Below are 19,114 nucleotides of genomic sequence, written 5' to 3' on the forward strand. Positions count from 1 at the left end.
AGTTCTTTTTGGAATTATGCCTCGAAAGATGGATTCACATTTTAGGAACAAGTTTATCCTCCCATGTTAAAAATGAGTTTAATTTTTATCCTTTCCCAAATTTTTGAATACCTTTTATTCTAGAACGTTATTGTTAGTTCTATGTCGAAAGGAGGTTTAAAGCTTCGTTCACACCGTGGTTTTAAACCCATAGTGGTCTAGCCGAGCTTCGTTGTTAAGCAACCAGACCTTTCTACGTCAGAAAAACTGGTTTAAGGATTTTGCCTAAATGTTCTAAATTTTCAACTTTCTGTCACCTGGTGTAAGAACCGACCAATCACAGCGAATCAAACGCCGGTCGACGGTTTCGCTCAGCTACACATTTACGCATGTGCACATTTCCCTTCCCTGACTGGCTATGGCTTAAACCCTGCTAAATAAGTGTGAATTGACTTAACGTTTCTTATGCCTTAAACCACCAAGCTTTATGATGATAAAACCATTGTCTGAACGAAGCTTAAGGGAATCTCAAAATCTCAGCAGAAAGAAATCAGTCCTGGAGGTTTACGTTCGTCTTAATGAGTCCTCCTCATCCATAGCTCGTTCGATTTTTTTCTGCTCTTCACTCCATCCTCGCTCAGTATTCTTGATTTTCTCCCAATTCCCCAGCGTATTTATCAAAGTTATTTTTAGTGAGTGGTGAGTCACTAAACAAAACTCCATTCTTTTCATTGAGTGATTGGTTCCGCGTTGATCTCATAAAACAGCGGTTTTGTCCACCTCTGTTCGAGACTAAACCTTTAGCAGCTATTATTGGTTGGATACTCTCTGGCAACTACTTGCTACTGATTTCCACAGCTTGATCAACTTTAGCTTTAATAGCCGCATTTGCTTCGCGAATATAAGTCAAGTTCAATCTTATTTAGGCGTGTGTCATTCTCGTATGTAATATTCTGATTTGACTTATGCTGGACTTTTCGTCAATTAGCAGATATAAACATTTTCCTGGGGGCTGGGACATACAAGTACCACGTATTTTCTACGTTTAATACAGCTAAAACATTTAGTTTACAATGGAGATTTAAAATTTGCTACTTAATGCGGAATAAGAAATGGCAGACTCTGTTGACTTGTTTTTCTGTTCCTTCCTAATTGAGTAGCTGACTAAATACTTTCAATACATGAGCTCTGTGATGTGGATGCCACATGACTTCCTTGTAATTTCCTTCCTTCCTATTAAATTACACACAATCTGATTCGTGTGGCCTTCCGCTAGTAGCTCATTTTAAACTAAATTTTACATTTTGATTTACTGTTACTTTAAGTTATCTCGCCACAAGAGGCACTAAATATTTTTGCATTAAGTACCTTTTTGGCTAAGATTCAGAAAGCTTTATGAAAACATGCGATAATATTAAATCTATTACGGTAAATTCGATTCGTTTCCGCCATATAACAGAGATTTCTTTGCTCTGAGAAAAGAAAAATAAAACAGGCCAAAGCTTTGATAACATTCGTGTAACATACCCTAAGCTTTTACCAAAAAATAATGTGTATAGCACGAATATAATATATCCAGCACTTCAGAAATGGTAGCCTAAACATTTGCCTAGTACTTGAGGCGTAGGAAAGAGTCGTGCTTATATGCGGGAGAGTGTGGCTACTAATCCGCCTTAAAATCATTATTGGTACATGTCCGAAAGCAAAAGGATTATTTCGACATCCCCATGCATCAAATCTTTGCACAGCTACTTTCGTCTAAGATCGTGCAAGAACTTAGAAATCTCAAGAAGCAGAGCATGTTTTGAAAGATCTGTAGGCAACAATTATTATTGCTCATAATAACTACTACTACTTCTCCTGGATAATAACTACTACTTTCACTTCACCTATAGTTTCAGTTTAGTTTTCGAAATGTTCTGTTTTAGGTTCTCCTGTTCTTAAGTTTTAATTTCAAGTCTCAAGTGGGTTTATTCGCGACTGAGTTACGGAGAAGGAAATATAATATTCTTATATGTTCAACAATCACCCCATTAGTACATGGTGAATGTCGACATTCACCGGTGTAAGTCAGAAATAAGAGTATTTGGAAAATATTTCGGACATACACCAAGCGACTATGTGAATGTTGAAAATTTCCCCGGTAAAAGTCGACATTCTCCAGATTTCGGTGTTTCACCGTAACATATATATATATAATATATATATATAGAGAGAGAGAGACTCAATATCTGGTTTGGAAGCACCAGCAGATATGTATAAAACAAATATTTTGGTCTCATATGTAAAAGATCTCCTTGTAAAAGTTGAAAAAAATACACGGAGAGAAAATGAACTGGGTGAAAGTCCATATTGGTGTTATAAGCAATGGGAAAGACGGACATATTGGCAAAAGAGGCTGCTATGAATAATGCGGGAGATGCGTTCGATATTCAGGCATCAAAAAGAATTGTTATTGATAAATTGAAGGAGTTCTATTATGGTTGCTGGAAACTGAAATGAAACATTTCGGGAACAAGGAAAGATTACTTGTTGAACTTTGAAGTTTCTAAAAATATGAGAATAGATACGTCATTTTGATCACAGTCAAATAATTATTGGATACGGGCGCTTTCCGCCGCACCTGAAAAGATTTAATTTGCAAAATAACAGTCTTTGTAGTTTTTGTAGCGCTGAGGGCAATGCATGACATTTCGTCGAAGATTGCGTATTATTGCATTATGTTAGGGAAAAACATGGTAACATAAAGAAATTCTATTGATGCAGGAAAGAGTTTAGATTTGCAAAGAATTTGATAAACATTGTAAATGCCATTAGAACAATATTGGGAATTTTCGTTTGATGTTTTTAACTGTATTTTTTGTTTTATTCTGCGTAGGGAGTGCTGCGTTAGCCATGAGGCCGATTATTTTCGGCCAGGAGGGTTGCAGCACACTCGTATACATTACATTACATTACCTTTCTTATGTTTCTGTTGTAATTTCAAACACATATTGATAAACCACTGAAGTGTTTAGAATTCTCGTTTATTTTATGCTACCAAAAAAGACGACACTTTATAATATATATATAATTATATCAATAAAGACATAAAGTAGGAAATTTACAACTAATTTTTCACAACAAGATTCTAATTAGAATTTATTTTGTTTTTTTCCTTGCTTTGAGAAAGGGCCAGAATTTTTGGGTGAACTATTATAATTAAAATATATTGAAATGTTCATCAGCTAATTCTGGATATAGAAAAGTAAGGATTTTTGTCGAAGAAAGATTTCAATTGATTTCAATGTTCCTCCCCCCGACGAAGGGACATTGAAGTTGCTTGGATTAGTCTTTTTTTTTTTTTTTTTTTTTTTTTCCATTCAATTTCATTAACTTTTTGAGTTGGAGTATTGCTTGTTTAAAAGTTTTGATTTTTAACATTTTTTTAATTCTTTGCTGCATTTATAAGATTATTTGAAATTTATTAATTATGAATTTCAATTTTTGGTCACTGTGAAAAATTAGTTCTAAATTTCTTACTTTATGACTTTGCTGATAACTTTTCAGCAGGTTAATGCACAAAAATACTAGGCATGTTTATATTTTTAAAAATTGTTTTGTAATTATAATTATATCAATTTATGCACGTTTTCCAGTATAATATTAAATATCAAAATGCAAATTTAGGAGAATACAAATGTAAAATAAGGCTTACCGTATGAAGGTCATATGCTATGTCTCCTGCAAATAAGAACACAAATTTTAGATAACATATAAAATTTGCAATTTCTAATTCTATATCTGAAATAATACTTCTGAGTCAATACATATTCTTAGTCTTCACATATTTAAAATAAATCATGAAAAGAAATATATTGTTACGAAATGTACAGGCGCAGTAAGATGACTTCCCCGCAAAGCAGTTTTAGGGTTGCCATAAAATGGCAAGGAAAAGCGGGTTTGCCACATTTGGCGATAAACCGCCCATTTGGCGACAAAATTGGCGATATGCCATGGACGGACGGAGAACCTTCTGGTACTAATTCTTACCAGTTTAGCCCAGAATGTTCTCGAACACAAGCCGAAAGCTATACAAACCCTACTGGTCCGCAGTTGAGTGTGTGCCTTGTCTAGCGAGCTGATAGTCAGTCATTGAGCGAGTGTCTCGAAGTCTAGCGCTGAGTTGGTCGTCCAGTGCATCGAAGAATCTCTTAGTGTATCGCAGTTAGTGCATCGTCGAAAGAGAGTGTGGAGCTCCGGGAAAGACTGAACCGAAGAGTCGGGAGCCGTGCTCTGTGTGTCGTCGAGTGCATCACGAGTTGTGGCGTGGAGAGTCTCGAGAGTATGTGAAGTTCCGAGAACGACCCAGCAGAGTCGGGAGCTGTACTCTGGTACTTTGCAGTGAAGCTGTCTTCACCATTATTGCTTGACAGTGTGAAAACTGTGTCGCTGATTGTTCCAGCGAATGTATAGTAGTTATTCGACGACTGTGTAAACGCGTTATTGGAGCTGTCCTGATTAATATTGGCTAAATAAAGTGTGTTTCGATACTTCATCAAGAAGTGCTGTTCTCGTTATTCACTCCAAATCCACAAGAACCCCGAACGTACGTAACGTCAAGAAGAAGAAAAAAATAACGTAACAATATATATAAACTCTGCATAGTTCTGTTAGTACTAGTGGTTATTAAGACTTAATGAAATTAGGCGGATGATGTAAAAATTAGAATCAGTTTTCAATTAAACCCATTTTTGTGGGTTTTAGCTTAAACATGTAGGAAAATTAGAAAGGTCTCATGAAAAAAAGTGCTTTTTAACATGTACCAGCATTAAATGTGCAGCAACGCTGAATTTTAATTCAAAAGTAAAGTGTCTCTCATGTTTATGTCTTATGAATCATTAAATTCTTTTCAGTTCTATGCAAAATGTTTTAATCAATGTTTTGTGATATCTTTCAAAGATTTATGTATTACTGCATTGTAATTATTCCTTTATCTGAAAAACTCTGAAGACTATGACTGCGATATAGCTTGTATTTTTAAAATCCGAATTCCCTTGGGATCAGCTAAAAAAACAGCTATGTGATATAAAAATTATTGCACCCAAAGCATGTAAAAATCGGTAACTGAGCAAAAAAAAATTTCAAAAACGAATTACTCTTTAATCTGTATATTTAATGTACACTGGTTATCATAAATTAAGGAAAAATCACAAAAATAGCGATAACTCCCTCAAAAATAAGCCAAACCGTACAGAAGCAGAATGTAGCAAAATTAGACTTGAACATTACAATTCAGTTTTTCAAGCCTAAATAACTAGCAGCTATCGTATTTGCTCTTAAATGGATTGATAAAAACCTGACTTATAAAAAAATATATTAATATATATATATATATATATATATGTTACCGTGAAAGACCGAAATTGGAGAATGTCGACTTTCACCGGAGAATGTCAACATTCACCAAATACGTCGGTGAAAGATCGAACATTTCTTTACATTCTTGTACATTCGGACCCTCACCGCAGTATGTTGACAATCACAGATGTGCTCTGGTGTAGGTCGAAAAGAGAGAAGTATATGTACACGCTGCCATTCCAAAAGGAAGTGTTCCACAAATAAATGCAGTTGTAAAAGCAAGGGCCTCTTGTGCAATTCAAAGTGTCATAATAGTTTAAGTTGTTGCAATAAATAAGATTTGAATCACATAATTTGGTAAGTTTATAACTTCTATTATTTTCCTTTCTCATTTTGAATGTACTGTGTATTTTAAGTTCTTATATTCTTAAGTTCTTATTCTGAGTCTCAAGTGGGTTTTTTCGCGAATGAATTACGGAGAAGAAATATAATATTCTTATATGTTCAACATTCACCCCATTAGTACATGGTGAATGTCGACATTCACCGGTGTAAGTCAGAAATAAGAGTATTTGGAAAATATTTCGGACATACACCAAGCGACTATGTGAATGTTGAAAACTTCCCCGGTGAAAGTCGACATTCTCCAGATTTCGGTGTTTCACCGTAACATATATATATACAGGGTGATTATAATTAAAGTTTAAGTTTCAAAACGCTATAAAAAAAGAACCACTGATGAAAATGATGTGAAATTTGAAAGGAATGTTATTCAAGAAAGCGGAAAGCGTATGGCAGAAGAAAAAATTTAGTTTCAAAAGTTAGCAACATATGGCGCTGTAAGCGGCAGAATCACGACGAGAAATGATTCGTAAAACAACGGCTAAGGTGGAAGTTACACATTAAAACGCATTGACAAATTAGAATTGTTGAATAATTTTATTTGCATGACTGTACATATCACATCGAAAGGGACAAATCGGTTTCAAGAGTTTTGCGGCGACATACCGCATAAGAACCATTCATCAAAGAAGTTCGGAACTGGCGCAAAACATGTTCATTATGGTGTCCACCGTTGTGTGCAACAAGTTGAAAGCGACAAACAGCATGTTCCACAACGAATCGCAGTGTCTCCGGGGTGATGTTCAGAATGCGTTGCGAAATGCGTGCCTTTAATTCCGCTAAATTTGCAATTGGAGCATGGAACACAACATCCTTCAGATATCCTCACAGCCAGAAATCACACGGAGTAAGATCAGGCGATCGGGATGGCCAGTCTGTAGGGAAATGACGGCTGATAATTCGAGCATTTCCAAAATGGCGCCTCTGCAGCTGCTTCACGGGATGTGCAATGTGCGGAGGAGCGCATCTTGCTTAAAAATGATTTCATCCACACATCCACGCTGTTGCAGAGCTGGAATCACGTGGTTGTGCAAATGAGACGCATACCTCTGACCAGTGACGGTTGCGGTAACAGGACCGGAAGCACCCGTCTGCTCGAAAAAATATGGTTGTAGGATGAATGATGCCGTAAAGCCACACCATACCGTGACCTTTTTAGGATGAAGTGGTACGGGGTGCGTTGCCAGTGGATTTTCTGTTGCCCATATTCGACAATTCTGGGTATTCACGTATCCTGTCAGACGGAAATGGGCTTCATCTGTCCACAAAATTTTCCACGGCCATTCATTATCCACTTCCATGCGAGCCAGGAATTCTAACGCAAACGTCTCCCTAGCTGTCAAGTCAGACGGAAGCAACTCTTGCACATGGCCAATTTTGTACGGATAGCATTGCAGGATGTTTCGTACAATTTTCAGCACCGTGCTCGTAGGCCTGTCCAATGTTCGGGCAATTCCTCGTGCACTGCACGGTTGCACACCACCGGCCGACCCCTTCTGTAATGCTGTGGCCACTTCTTCAACTACCGTCGAATGCACTCGTTTTCTCCCTCTACCAGATTGCACTTCAAACGAACCTGTCGTTTCGAATTTTTGCATCATTTTCTTTAGACATACGACACTCATTGGACCAACGCCTTCTTTTATACCCTTCAGTATCCTGAATTTTTGCAGAGCTACTCTTGCACAATCGTCATTCTTGTAATACAGTTTTACCAGCAGAGCGCGGTCCTGCAATGAAACACTTATGGCGAACGTCTGAGACGCGAAATGAGGAACAGCCTGGTACCTGGCGGCTTTATAAGACTGAAATTTAACTAACATTTTAATTTGTCTTCTTCCGCTTGCAGCGCCATCTGTTGCTAACTTTTGAAACTAAATTTTTTCTTCTGCCATACGCTTTCCGCCTTCTTCAATAACATTCCTTTCAAATTTGACGTCATTTTCATGAGTGGTTCTTTTTTTATAGCGTTTTGAAACTTAAACTTTAATTATAATCACCCTGTATATATATAGAGAGAGAGACTCAATATCTGGTTTGGAAGCACCAGCAGATATGTATTTTGGTCTCATATGTAAAAGATCTCCTTGTAAAAGTTGAAAAAAATACACGAAGGGAAAATGAACTGGGTGAAAGTCCATATCGGTGTTATAAGCAGTGCGGGAGATGCGTTAAATAATGCGGGAGATGCGTTCGATATTCAGGCATCAAAAAGAATTGTTATTGATAAATTGAAGGAGTTCTATTATGGTTGCTGGAAACTGAAATGAAACATTTCGGGAACAAGGAAAGATTACTTGTTGAACTTTGAAGTTTCTAAAAATATGAGAATGGATACGTCATTTTGATCATAGTCAAATAATTATTGGATACGGGCGCTTCCCGCCGCACCTGAAAAGATTTAATTTGCAAAATAACAGTCTTTGTAGTTTTTGTAGCGCTGAGTGAAAAATCACAAAAATAGCGATAACTCCCTGAAAAATAAGCCAAACCGTGTAAAATTTGAATATGTTGCCAAGTAAGAATAGCTGAATAAAACTGCGATATACAAATTAGTGGCGCTGCTTTCGGAATACGTCATCTGCGAGGAGCATAAAAGTCCATGTTTGAGAGCAAGCCCACATATTTCACTGTGACAGTGACATCAGAAATCTGAGATAGCCAATTCGTAACAATGACCTCCAGGCATCATTTGCCAACAGAACTGCGATGGAGAGCCATTGGGAGACTAGAGGCAGGACAAAATCAAACAGAAGTGGCCAGATGACTAAATGTGAGTCCTTCTGTGGTTCATAGACTTTAGGGGCAATTTCAAACCACAGATTCGGCATCTAGGAGGTTCAGCCAAGGACAGCCAACTGCTACGACGAGCGCCGATGACCGATATTTGACATTTTGTTTATGCAGGAATAGAACCGCTACTCCGACTCACTCTTCTTAGACCCTCCGTTGCTGCAGCCACCGGAAGGTTCGTGTCAACGTCAACTGTGCGTAGAAGGCTTCACGAAGGTGGTCTGTACGCGAGGCGACCAGCCATTTGTGTGCCGCTCACGTCACGCCATAAGAGGGACCGTTTTCAGTGGGCACGACAACATGTCCACTGAACGCTTGATCAAAGAAGGGCGGTTCTCTTTACGGATGAGTCCAGGTTTAGTCTAGAAAACCATTGTAAGCATTATTTGATATGGAGAGAATCTAGAACCCGTTATCATCCGTCAAACATCTGCGAAAATGATGCATACGGAAGGGGCAGTGTCTGTGTTTGGGGTGGCATCTCTTTGGGTGGACGCACAGACCTCCATGTCGTTCCAAGAGGAACTGTAAATGCTCAGTCATATAGATGACAACCTCGATCTTAATGTGCGCCCATATGCCGGGGCAATAGGTGATGCTTTCCTGTTACAGAACGATAACGCAAGACCGCACAGGGCTCGTATCGTAGATGATTGTCTTCAACAGGAAGCAGCGCATGGAGTGGCCAGCTCGATCCACGTACTTGAATCCTATCGAGCACGTTTGAGATGCTTTAGGGAGACACCTAGCTGCTCTCAATCTGACCCCTCAGACCCTGTCGCCCTTGAAACTGCTTTGCAAGAGCAATGGCTCTCGCTCCCTATGAAACTGATAGACCGCATAATTGAAAACATCACACATCGCTGTATGTGATGTATTACTTCTAGAGGCGATCATATTCCATATTGAATGTACTTTTCCTATAGCAAACTGACACCTTCGATTTTTCATTTTATACGTGTGCTAATTTCTATGCTACCATATTTGTCTGGTAATTTCTTTTTATGTTATTTGATACCTTACTATGTATTGTATATTGTGGGTAAGTTTCATTAAATTCTACATGTAACTTTTTCAGTAATCGTGATTTTTGTGATTTTTCTTTAATTTATGATGACTAGTGTATATGGATGTGTAGGAGTGAGTTCGATTAGCAGGTGTGTATTGAATTTAGTTAACTGCATATTATAAACCAAATGTTGCAGTGCAACTGGAAAAGAAAAATAATTTTTTACGCTAAACGAAATAGCGAAGTAAAAATATAATCCTTCATTATATGTAAAAATTTCATGCGAACACCACATGGCTTCCTTGTATGGTCTAATAAATCATACATATTTTTTGCTGCACTTTAACTCGGTTTCTCAACTTATTCTACCTTAAAAAAATTATCCCTCAAAGCAAGTTGAAAATGAGATAAAATACTGCAAAGTTTGAATTAATTATACAGGTGAATTTTTGTCTTATGGAAGTCAAACTTCCTGTATTTAATTTTTTCAAAATTAATTCTTTTTCTAATTTGACATTTCCAAAACATGAATATTTTCGTCATTTAAAAACACTTTTGGGATTGGAGGTATATGACTACGACTAACGACTGCGAAAGTTAAGCCTTTTTAAGTGGGTAAAGGGGTGGGTACATATTATGTGTACGTGTGACGCTTTTGTTGCAATAAAAAAGGGAGGTGCACAACTGAATGTTATAGCAGTAGCATATACAAAATATGAATGTTCTAGTCATTTCTTGAGTTATGTGAGATACATACATATGTACGTACAGACGTCAAGAAAAACATCCCTTTAGAATCCATTTTAAAATCCGTTTCGGAAAAAAAAAGAATCCTTTTTTTACTTCCTTGTACGAAGTAAAAAGGAAATATTGTAATAGCGAAAAGTTTCAAGCAGCATATTTCAACGAAAATATCCATTTTGACCGCTATCGAATGCAATTTAACGATGTTTTTGCGTGATATCTGTACGTAAGGACAGAATAAAATACTCTTATACAAAAAATTATAAAACTGCTTTAAAATGAATTCTGAAGAGAATTTTTCATGGCGTCTGTACGAACGTATGTACGTACGTATGTATCTCATATAACTCAAAAACGAGTAGCCTCAGAACGTTGCAATTTTGTATACAGGACTGCTATAACATGTAGATGTGCACCTCGCATTTCGGTTGCAATCGGCCGCACCAAACATATATAAATATATTTATATATATATCCACTCTGTTACCCGGCTCAGTGATCTCAGTTTACTCTTATATGTTTGTAAATTGTCCCTTTTTTGCTTTAAAAGTGATTGAATTATGCTGTTCTCATCTTCCGGTTAAGGTTTTTATGCCTTTAGTAAATATGTATGCAATAGTTTTAGAATTATCAACAATTTAAGAATTATCAACAAAAGTTGTTTAAAGCCTCTAAGCCTAATAATTCTTTTGATGACGGCCATTGCTTATTTACATTTGAAACAGCAGGATAGTGGATTTGTTGCCAATCCAGAGAAACTTAATTTAACAACAACAAAGATAACTCCTTCATTTATTATTGCCAATTAAATCATGCTTAATCCTTTTTGGAATTTTTCGAGGAAATAAGTGTTTAAGATTTACTTCATAATTTTTAATACAATATTTTGAGTTTTTATGTATTTTTTACCTTGTCACGAAGTGAGGACTGAATTAATTGAATGAGAAATACTCAATTGTCTGTGAAAAACTGTTTCTTTTTTGTTTTGTTTGCTTAATTTCTTTTATACATCGTTCTAGCTTTATTATAGTATTTGAATAGAACATGTGGCAACGATTAGATAATTCTATTCTTTAAATGATACAATTTTTGTGCATTATGAGTTATAATATGAACAAAATATAATACTGTTAAGTGAACCTAGCGCCAGAGTGTCGCTATGGTAAACAAATAGAGTGAATTTTAAAGAATACATTTATTCTATTGTGGTTTATGCGCTGACGGCGAAGTAGATTTAATTCAATCCAATAAGTTTAAACGAAACGCAAGAAAAAATGCGCATAATTTAATATTCCGTACAAGGAAGTCATGTGGTGTACACATCAGATTTTTTTAAACTGTACAAAGTGTACCATTCCTCCATCAGCTTGCCCAACTATAAAACTTAGCAGTTCAAGTATGGCTAAAAATCTCAAGACACAGTTACCAGTTTAGAATTAAATTTTGTGGCAATTTTTTTTTCATCAATTAATTATAGGACAGTAATTTCCGAATAGTCTTCAACTGTTATCCGTAGAGCTCCAGTGGATTAAAGGAAATTCTTAGCTCATGTCTTCATTAAATAGTGGTACAGAATAATCTCAATACTCTATAACAAAACAATATATTTCTTTCTAAGCTTTGTGATTAAATTTTGTTCACGTGCCATCATATTGTAGAGTGTTTTCTACGGTCAACTAGAAACACCTGTACCACTGTTCTGTGCGAGGTATTTCAATGGTTATCAAGTTTCAATCTTTTTGTTTTTTTCTTTTTTTGCAGATGCTCATAACACATGACATTTAAACTAGTTCAGTAAATAAATTGCATTCTTTGCGTAACTTTCATAAAATGTACTGTAAATCACAGAACTTATTTTTGTGAGAGAATCTTCAGTGACATCTCAGAGTTGTGTATATAGGCAAATTTGGTGCTTCCGATGTAGATTCATGCATATTAAAAAGGAGACGACTAGATTATTTATAAATGATGTTGAGAATGTTTATGCCAACTTTATAATAACGTATGAGTCAAATTACACAATTAATATTACTATTCCTCTCAGGTTTCTACGCTTTTTCGGATTGAAAATACATCTATAGAAACAGCAAATTTATCAATCTAAGTTTTCTTACCATTGTGTATAATGACATCGACCGTTTCATTAGCGACCTCTTCCTTTAGCAATTTCGCTGAAATCCCATCTCTGTAACCTAGATCTCCATATATCACTACTCGTGGGTTCCAATCAGTTCCCTTCTGTAAAGTTCTGAAGTCGAAAACTCGGCTGAAAATTTTTCCATCACCTACTCTGTAATCTATAACAGACAAACAAACAAATATTTTAGGAAGAAGAAGAAGATAATAACAAAATAATCGCAAAAAATAGAATATTTTTATTTTTATTTTCGGCATAAAAGAACTTGATATTCTTTGATTCTCTGATATGGTAAAAGTAGCAATTGTATCTGGTATGCTTGGCTAAAACCTTGTACGAGAATGAATAATAAAAATCTTGTGCATAGCTCATATGTAATGTTTTCTAATGATTCATTATTTGCCCGCGTTTGCAAATTCTGATTTCTAAACCACAACAATTCGTCAGAATGGATATCTGTTGCCAAAATATTTATAAAAACTGACATGGAAAATGCTGGATATCTTTCGATAGATAAATCATTCCTTGAAGCAAGCAAATAAATGTTAAAGAACAAAGGATTTTATTTTATGTTATCATTTTGTAGATTTTTCTGTCGTGAGTTTATTTTATTTTATTTTTGTAGCTTTTTATTTCCTTCTACGAAGTAAAAAGGAAGTATTGTAATCGCGAAAAGCTTCAGGCAGCATATTTCAACGAACATATCCACTTTGACCACTTTCGAATTCAATTTAACGATGTTTTTGCGTGATATCTATACTTAAGGAAAAAGAAATAAAAGACTATTTTCCTCCAAAAAAATTAAAAAACTGCTTTAAAATGAATTCTGAAGAGAATTTTTCGTGACGTCTGTACGAACGTATGTACGTACGTGCGTGCGTACGTACGTATCTCGCATAACTCAAAAACGAGTACCCTCAGAACGTTGAAATTTTGTATATAAGACTACTATAACATGTAGATCTGCACCTCGTATTTTGGTTTCAATCGGCCGCGCCAAACGTATATAAATATATTTATAAATATATCCACTCTGTTACCCGGCTCAGTGATCTCAGTTTTTTTACTCTTATATGCTTGTAAATTGTACATTTTTTGCTTTAAAAATGATTGAATTATGTTGTTTTTATCTTCCGGTTAAAGTTTTTATGCCTTTCGTAATTCTGGAAGCAATATTTGTACAATTATCAACAATTTAAAAGCTGTTTAAATGCGGTTAAGTTTTAAATAACATGGCGGACATATTTGTTTACATTTGAAACAGCAGAATTGTAGATTTGTTGCCAATCTAGAGAGACTAAGCTTCGCAACACAAAAATAACGCCTTCATTTATTATTGCCAATTAAATCATGCTTAATCCTTTCTGGAATTTTTTCGAGGAAATAAGTATTTAAGATTTACTTCGTAGTTTTTAATACAGATATTTTGAGTTTTTATATATTTTTGCCTTGTCGCAAAGAGAAAACTGAATTAATTGAATGAGAAATACTCAATCGTCTGTGAAAAACTGTTTCTTTTTCGTTTTGTTTGCTTAATTTCTTTTATACATCGTTCTAGCTTTGTTATAGTATTTGAATAGAACTTGTGGCAACGATTAGATAATTCTTTAAATGATATAAATTTTGTGCATTCTGAGTTATAATATGAACGAAATATAATGCTGTTAAGTAAACCTAGCGCCAGAGTGTCGCTATGGTAAACAAAGTGAATTTTAAAGAATGCATTTATTCTATTGTGGTTTATGCGCTGTCGGCGAAGTAGGTTTAATTCAATATAATAAGTTAAATGAAATGCAAGAAAAAATGCGTATAATTTAATATTCCGTACAAGGAAGTCATGTGGTGTACACATCAGATTTTTTTTTCTAAAGTAAGTATTCAGCAGTTCTTCATATTTGATAAACTTTGTTTTATTCCTATCATTTTCCCCATTTATTACTGCATTTGGCATGCTTTTCGAAGTCCTTAGAACATCATTGGCAGTTATAGCAGTAAAGAATACTAAAATATTTAAACTATTAATTAAATGAACAAATTAAAATATCTTTAAATTATTATTATTATTATTATTTATCTTTAAATGAGCAAATTAAAATTAAAATAAGTAGAGGTATTAAGAAAAATTATTAAATTAATAAAATTTCAGTTGCATACCAAAACAAGAACATAACTAATCTAAATAATGTTTTCGGAATGTTATTGAAACTATTTTCCAAACTCTTTTAATAAAGCGTCTTCAAATGTATCTAAACTAAACGCTTAAAGTATGTGCAAGAGATAAAATTCACTAAAAAGATTTTCCCACATGAATTCGAAGAAAAATTCGGAAAAAAAAATTGTGTTCATTTTAAATGATTATCTAACGTAATATACTGGGAGTTTCTAGAACCCTTGTATCCGATTTTACTCTTCGCGTATTTATACCATCTGTCTGTAATCAAAATATTCTATTCCTAATAGAATGAAGTTTAAAAAAAAAAAAAAAAAACATTTTCGTGAAATCAAAAATGTTACAAGTAACATCACTTTTTTCCTTTCTTTATTTATGTATGACAGATATAGTATTCTGTGACTTCATCCGCTTTTATATGAGATGCAGATGTTAACATACGCTTATGTAGCCTGTCGCGATCAAGACTGGCATGTCTAAGTTGCAAAGCTGCACAGCTGTTGCAGTTGAATACCGGCCTACGTACATTTTGTCTTACATAAGGTACTTAAGCTAAAATCACAGCCGCACAGGTACAGCTGCTAGACATACACTCGTTTGGAAAATTAAGAGAATTTGTTCATTATGTCAAATTCTTGAAAACCTAATGGACAGATTTAAATGAAATTTAACATGAATATACATTTATAATAGCGAAAGAGATGTACCATCCAAAAGTCATTTTGTGTACGCATGATTATCAGTGAAGCTCATAGTGCAGGGATGTCCAAAATCCACGCTATGATACAGAACTGTGGTCACGTGGTCCCGTGGTCACACCCTAACACATCGCGTAGCTTGATGGAATACTGGACGGAAGGCAGCTGAGGAGTCTCTGGGGCAGTCGATCACATTCCTTCAGCAATGCAGTTTTCTGATCCACGCTATGATACAGAGCTGTGGTCACGTGGTCATACCCAAACAGATCGCGCAGCATGATGGACTACTGGACGGAAGGCAGCTGAGGAGTCTCTGGGGCAGTCGATGACATTCCTTCAGCAATGCAGTTTTCTGATCCACGCTATGATACAGAACTGTGATCACGTGGTCCCGTGGTCACACCTAAACAGATCGCGCAGCTTGATGGAATACTGGACGGAAGGCAGCTGAGGAGTCTCTGGGACAGTCGATAACATTCCTTCAGCAATGCAGTTTTCTGATCCACGCTATGATACAGAACTGTGATCACGTGGTCCCGTGGTCACACCCAAACAGATCGCGCAGCTTGATGGAATACTGGACGGAAGGCAGCTGAGGAGTCTCTGGGGCAGTCGATCACATTCCTTCAGCAATGCAGTTTTCTGATCCACGCTATGATACAGAACTGTGGTCACGTGGTCCCGTGGTCACACCCAAACAGATCGCGCAGCTTGATGGAATAGTGGACGGAAGGCAGCTGAGGAGTCTCTGGGTCAGTCGATAACATTCCTTCAGCGATGCAGTTTTCTGATCCACGCTATGATACAGAACTGTGATCACGTGGTCCCGTGGTCACACCTAAACAGATCGCGCAGCTTGATGGAATACTGGACGGAAGACAGCTGAGGTGTCTCTGGGGCAGTCGATCACATTCCTTGCAGCAATGCAGTTTTCTGCTTCGAGGTGGTTCTTGGAGGTGGATGGCAAGATGAAATTGTCCTTCCAAGAGCGACTCAGACACGCTGTAATAGGGTTAAGGTAATGAGGCCTTACCTGGCCTATCCAAGCAGCGAATAACCCCACTTGCCAGATAATCATCGACCAGCTGAGCCCCATGTGGACGATCGTTGTCGTGAGAGCTGTGAAGCTGTAGCAGTCCTGTGCACGTTCTCCATTCGTCGCTGTGGTTCTTAGTCGACCTTGTCCAGTTCTTCTGAATATGGATTCAGTGTCTTGAAAGTGTTTCCACAAATTGCAGACGGCACTGCGTGTTACAGGCTCTAGGTCCCGCTGTTTTTAACAGTTCTAGAAACATGCATACGTTCATGCAGACTCTTCATTATTTAATTTTTAAAAAATAATGTTGGGCAATATATTTGGCAGCAACAGTTTTAAAAGTGATACGCCATTTGTAGTGATTCAACGCAAATTCTCATTTCGAAACTAATAACCCATTTGGGCTAAAGCCTCTTTGGGGCTAATAAAAATTATAATTTGCGTTTTTACAGGACAAATTACGGAATAATTTTTGAAATTAATTTATTAGAATGGAAATCTTCCTTTCATCAGTTATTTCATAATTTTATTCTTTCAATATGTAAATAATATTTTACTTTTAAAATAAATCCTTATTTTTTGTTTAATAGAATCTTGAAAAAAGGCTTCATAATTCTTGTAAAACGTATGACACTTAAACGCAGTTTTCTGGTACGAGAAAATATACAGGCCAGCCCATGAATGTTACTCATGAGGACATCCTCTTGAACATGAGATGAACAGCAAAACAGCAGACTAATTAGACCCCCAAAAAAATGCTATTCTTCTCAGCCAGAAAACTAACTCAATATTTAATTAGAAGAATGTTCTCAATCTGTTATGAGGGATGCTTTAATTATGAAAAGGAAACAAAGAGAAAACTATCGTAACTATTGAAATACCTGCAACAGCTATCGTTATTAACAAACTATTTTCATTCGCTTGTAATGAAATTTTCACAGAAGGTACAGACACAAAATTTATTTATAATAATCATTATAACTAGAAAATTAAAAATTCTAACAACTAAAATAAATGATAAATTTAAGTCAAACATATTCTGTAATTTTTACACTACTCAGTTCATGAAAATTTCGAATAATATCATAAGCTTTCGCACACTTTACACTAGCGTATCTTTCGGAAAACAATTCCAAAATCTGTAACCATCATATCTTAAATATTATTAAATGAGCTTATTAAATGCGAAAAATGTACTTTTACCTCACCGAATGTGAATTCGAATTGCAAATTTTCTAGTTTTTAGCTAGGTGTACCATGGTAGCTATGACACTCCGCACGGGAAGGATGCAATCCCACTTACACCGCGACAGCCCGCACAGGGAAAGATCCAGTCATTCTCTCGTGAATTTTAAATTGAGTTAACAAAGGATTCTTTACACCTTTCTGCGGACTTTTTCATACTTATGACTTAAAGGTAATTCCCTACGCAGTCTTCTAATGTCTAGTTTATTTATGCAACCCAAAGTATACGACACGTTATAAACTGTTAAATGGTAATGTTATATTTTCTCCCTCCTTTCTGCATGCCTTCGTGTTGTGATGGTAGCACACTCGGCGCGTATTTGAGAGGTCCAGGTTCGAGTCCCGGGGAGGGCATTGCTCATTTTTCATATACTCCTGCTCCAAAATAACCTAATGCCTCAACATTGGCGCCCGAACTATAAGGTGGTTGATGATGATTCTTCACCACCAGGATTTGGCGACTGGGTCCCCTAATCCCCAGTCGCCCTTTAAGAGGGGGAGTATATAAGGTATTTTCTCCCTCTTTTCTGCATGCCTTCGTGGTGTGACGGAGCACACTTGGAGCGTATTCGAGAGGTCCAGGTTCGAGTCCCGGCGAGGTTATTGCTCATTTCTTCAGTTTCCTGACATTGAAAACTTCTAATAACTCTAAAACATCATATAATTATATTTATAACATTTTGATTGTGTTCTTCCCTCTTTTTACCTTGTAGGGTTTATATTTATTTTAACTAACATTTATTTTAAGTTTAAACTGTCTTTCCTGTCAAGCCTTACTTTCCCCTGGAACTGCCAATGCCAGAATATGTAAATTTGAGTAGAACGCGCAAGGATTCAAATTATCAGCGGAAGTATTATGATTTAAATAGAAAGGAAACGAGTTCGGTGTGTGATGTTCTTACTTCACGAGCGCGGAGGTAGTTAGCGAGAAATTGAAGAACCCCGCGTGTCGGCCTATGTGCTTGGCGGGAAGTAGAGTTAATCGTTCAAGTGAGCTTCAAGTCTGCTGAATTAGCAGCGGTATTGTAAAACGCGGTGAGTTAGTTATTTTAGAGAGCCTCGTAGTTAGAGTCTTGTCTTTAGTTTCTTTTCAGGTTATTATTTTTATTTGACCACCGAGTTGGCGCAGTCTGTGAGCGTCAAGAGCACGCAATTGTAAATTTTTACGTTGAATAAAAAGGGACTTAAACCCTTCACAAGACTCTGTGTTTTATCCAGTTTTCACAGTCACCTCTTGGTTGCGTGCAAGTTGGAGGCGCGCAACGTTACATTGGCGCCCGAACACTTATCGAACTGAAATGGCCGAAAATTGGATGGAAGCCGCTGGACAACACCAAGAAATGACAACTCAGTTGGAAGGATTTGGATACCTGGTCCAGACTTTGAGAGCATCAATCAAGCCAAACGTCCATTTCGACGGAAAAAATTCGGTGGCGGTATTTCTAGAAGGTCTACAAAACCACTTTCAGCTCTACCCTGTTCCTGAAAGACAAAAAGTTGCCATCGCCACATCAGCACTAAGAGGACAGGCCGCGCTATGGTGGAAAAATATAGGCAAATT

At 36.4% G+C, this 19,114-nt stretch overlaps 1 protein-coding gene across 1 annotated transcript in view; it reads right to left on the reverse strand.

Moving 5' to 3' along the window:
* Positions 1-19,114, reverse strand: part of LOC118190696 (acid phosphatase type 7-like) — a 163,174-nt gene that overhangs the window by 70,712 nt on the left and 73,348 nt on the right. Inside the window, exons 3-4 of the mRNA XM_035361451.2 lie at positions 12,382-12,564; positions 3,677-3,702 (exon numbers count right to left, since the gene is read on the reverse strand). Of these exons, the coding sequence (XP_035217342.1) occupies positions 3,677-3,702; positions 12,382-12,564 (209 nt within the window). The remainder of the gene's footprint in view (positions 1-3,676; positions 3,703-12,381; positions 12,565-19,114) is intronic.

The sequence above is a fragment of the Stegodyphus dumicola genome, chromosome 2, assembly GCF_044657685.1.
Source record: "Stegodyphus dumicola isolate Sdum_Otavi_A_Nest chromosome 2, ASM4465768v1".
NCBI lineage: Eukaryota > Metazoa > Arthropoda > Arachnida > Araneae > Eresidae > Stegodyphus > Stegodyphus dumicola.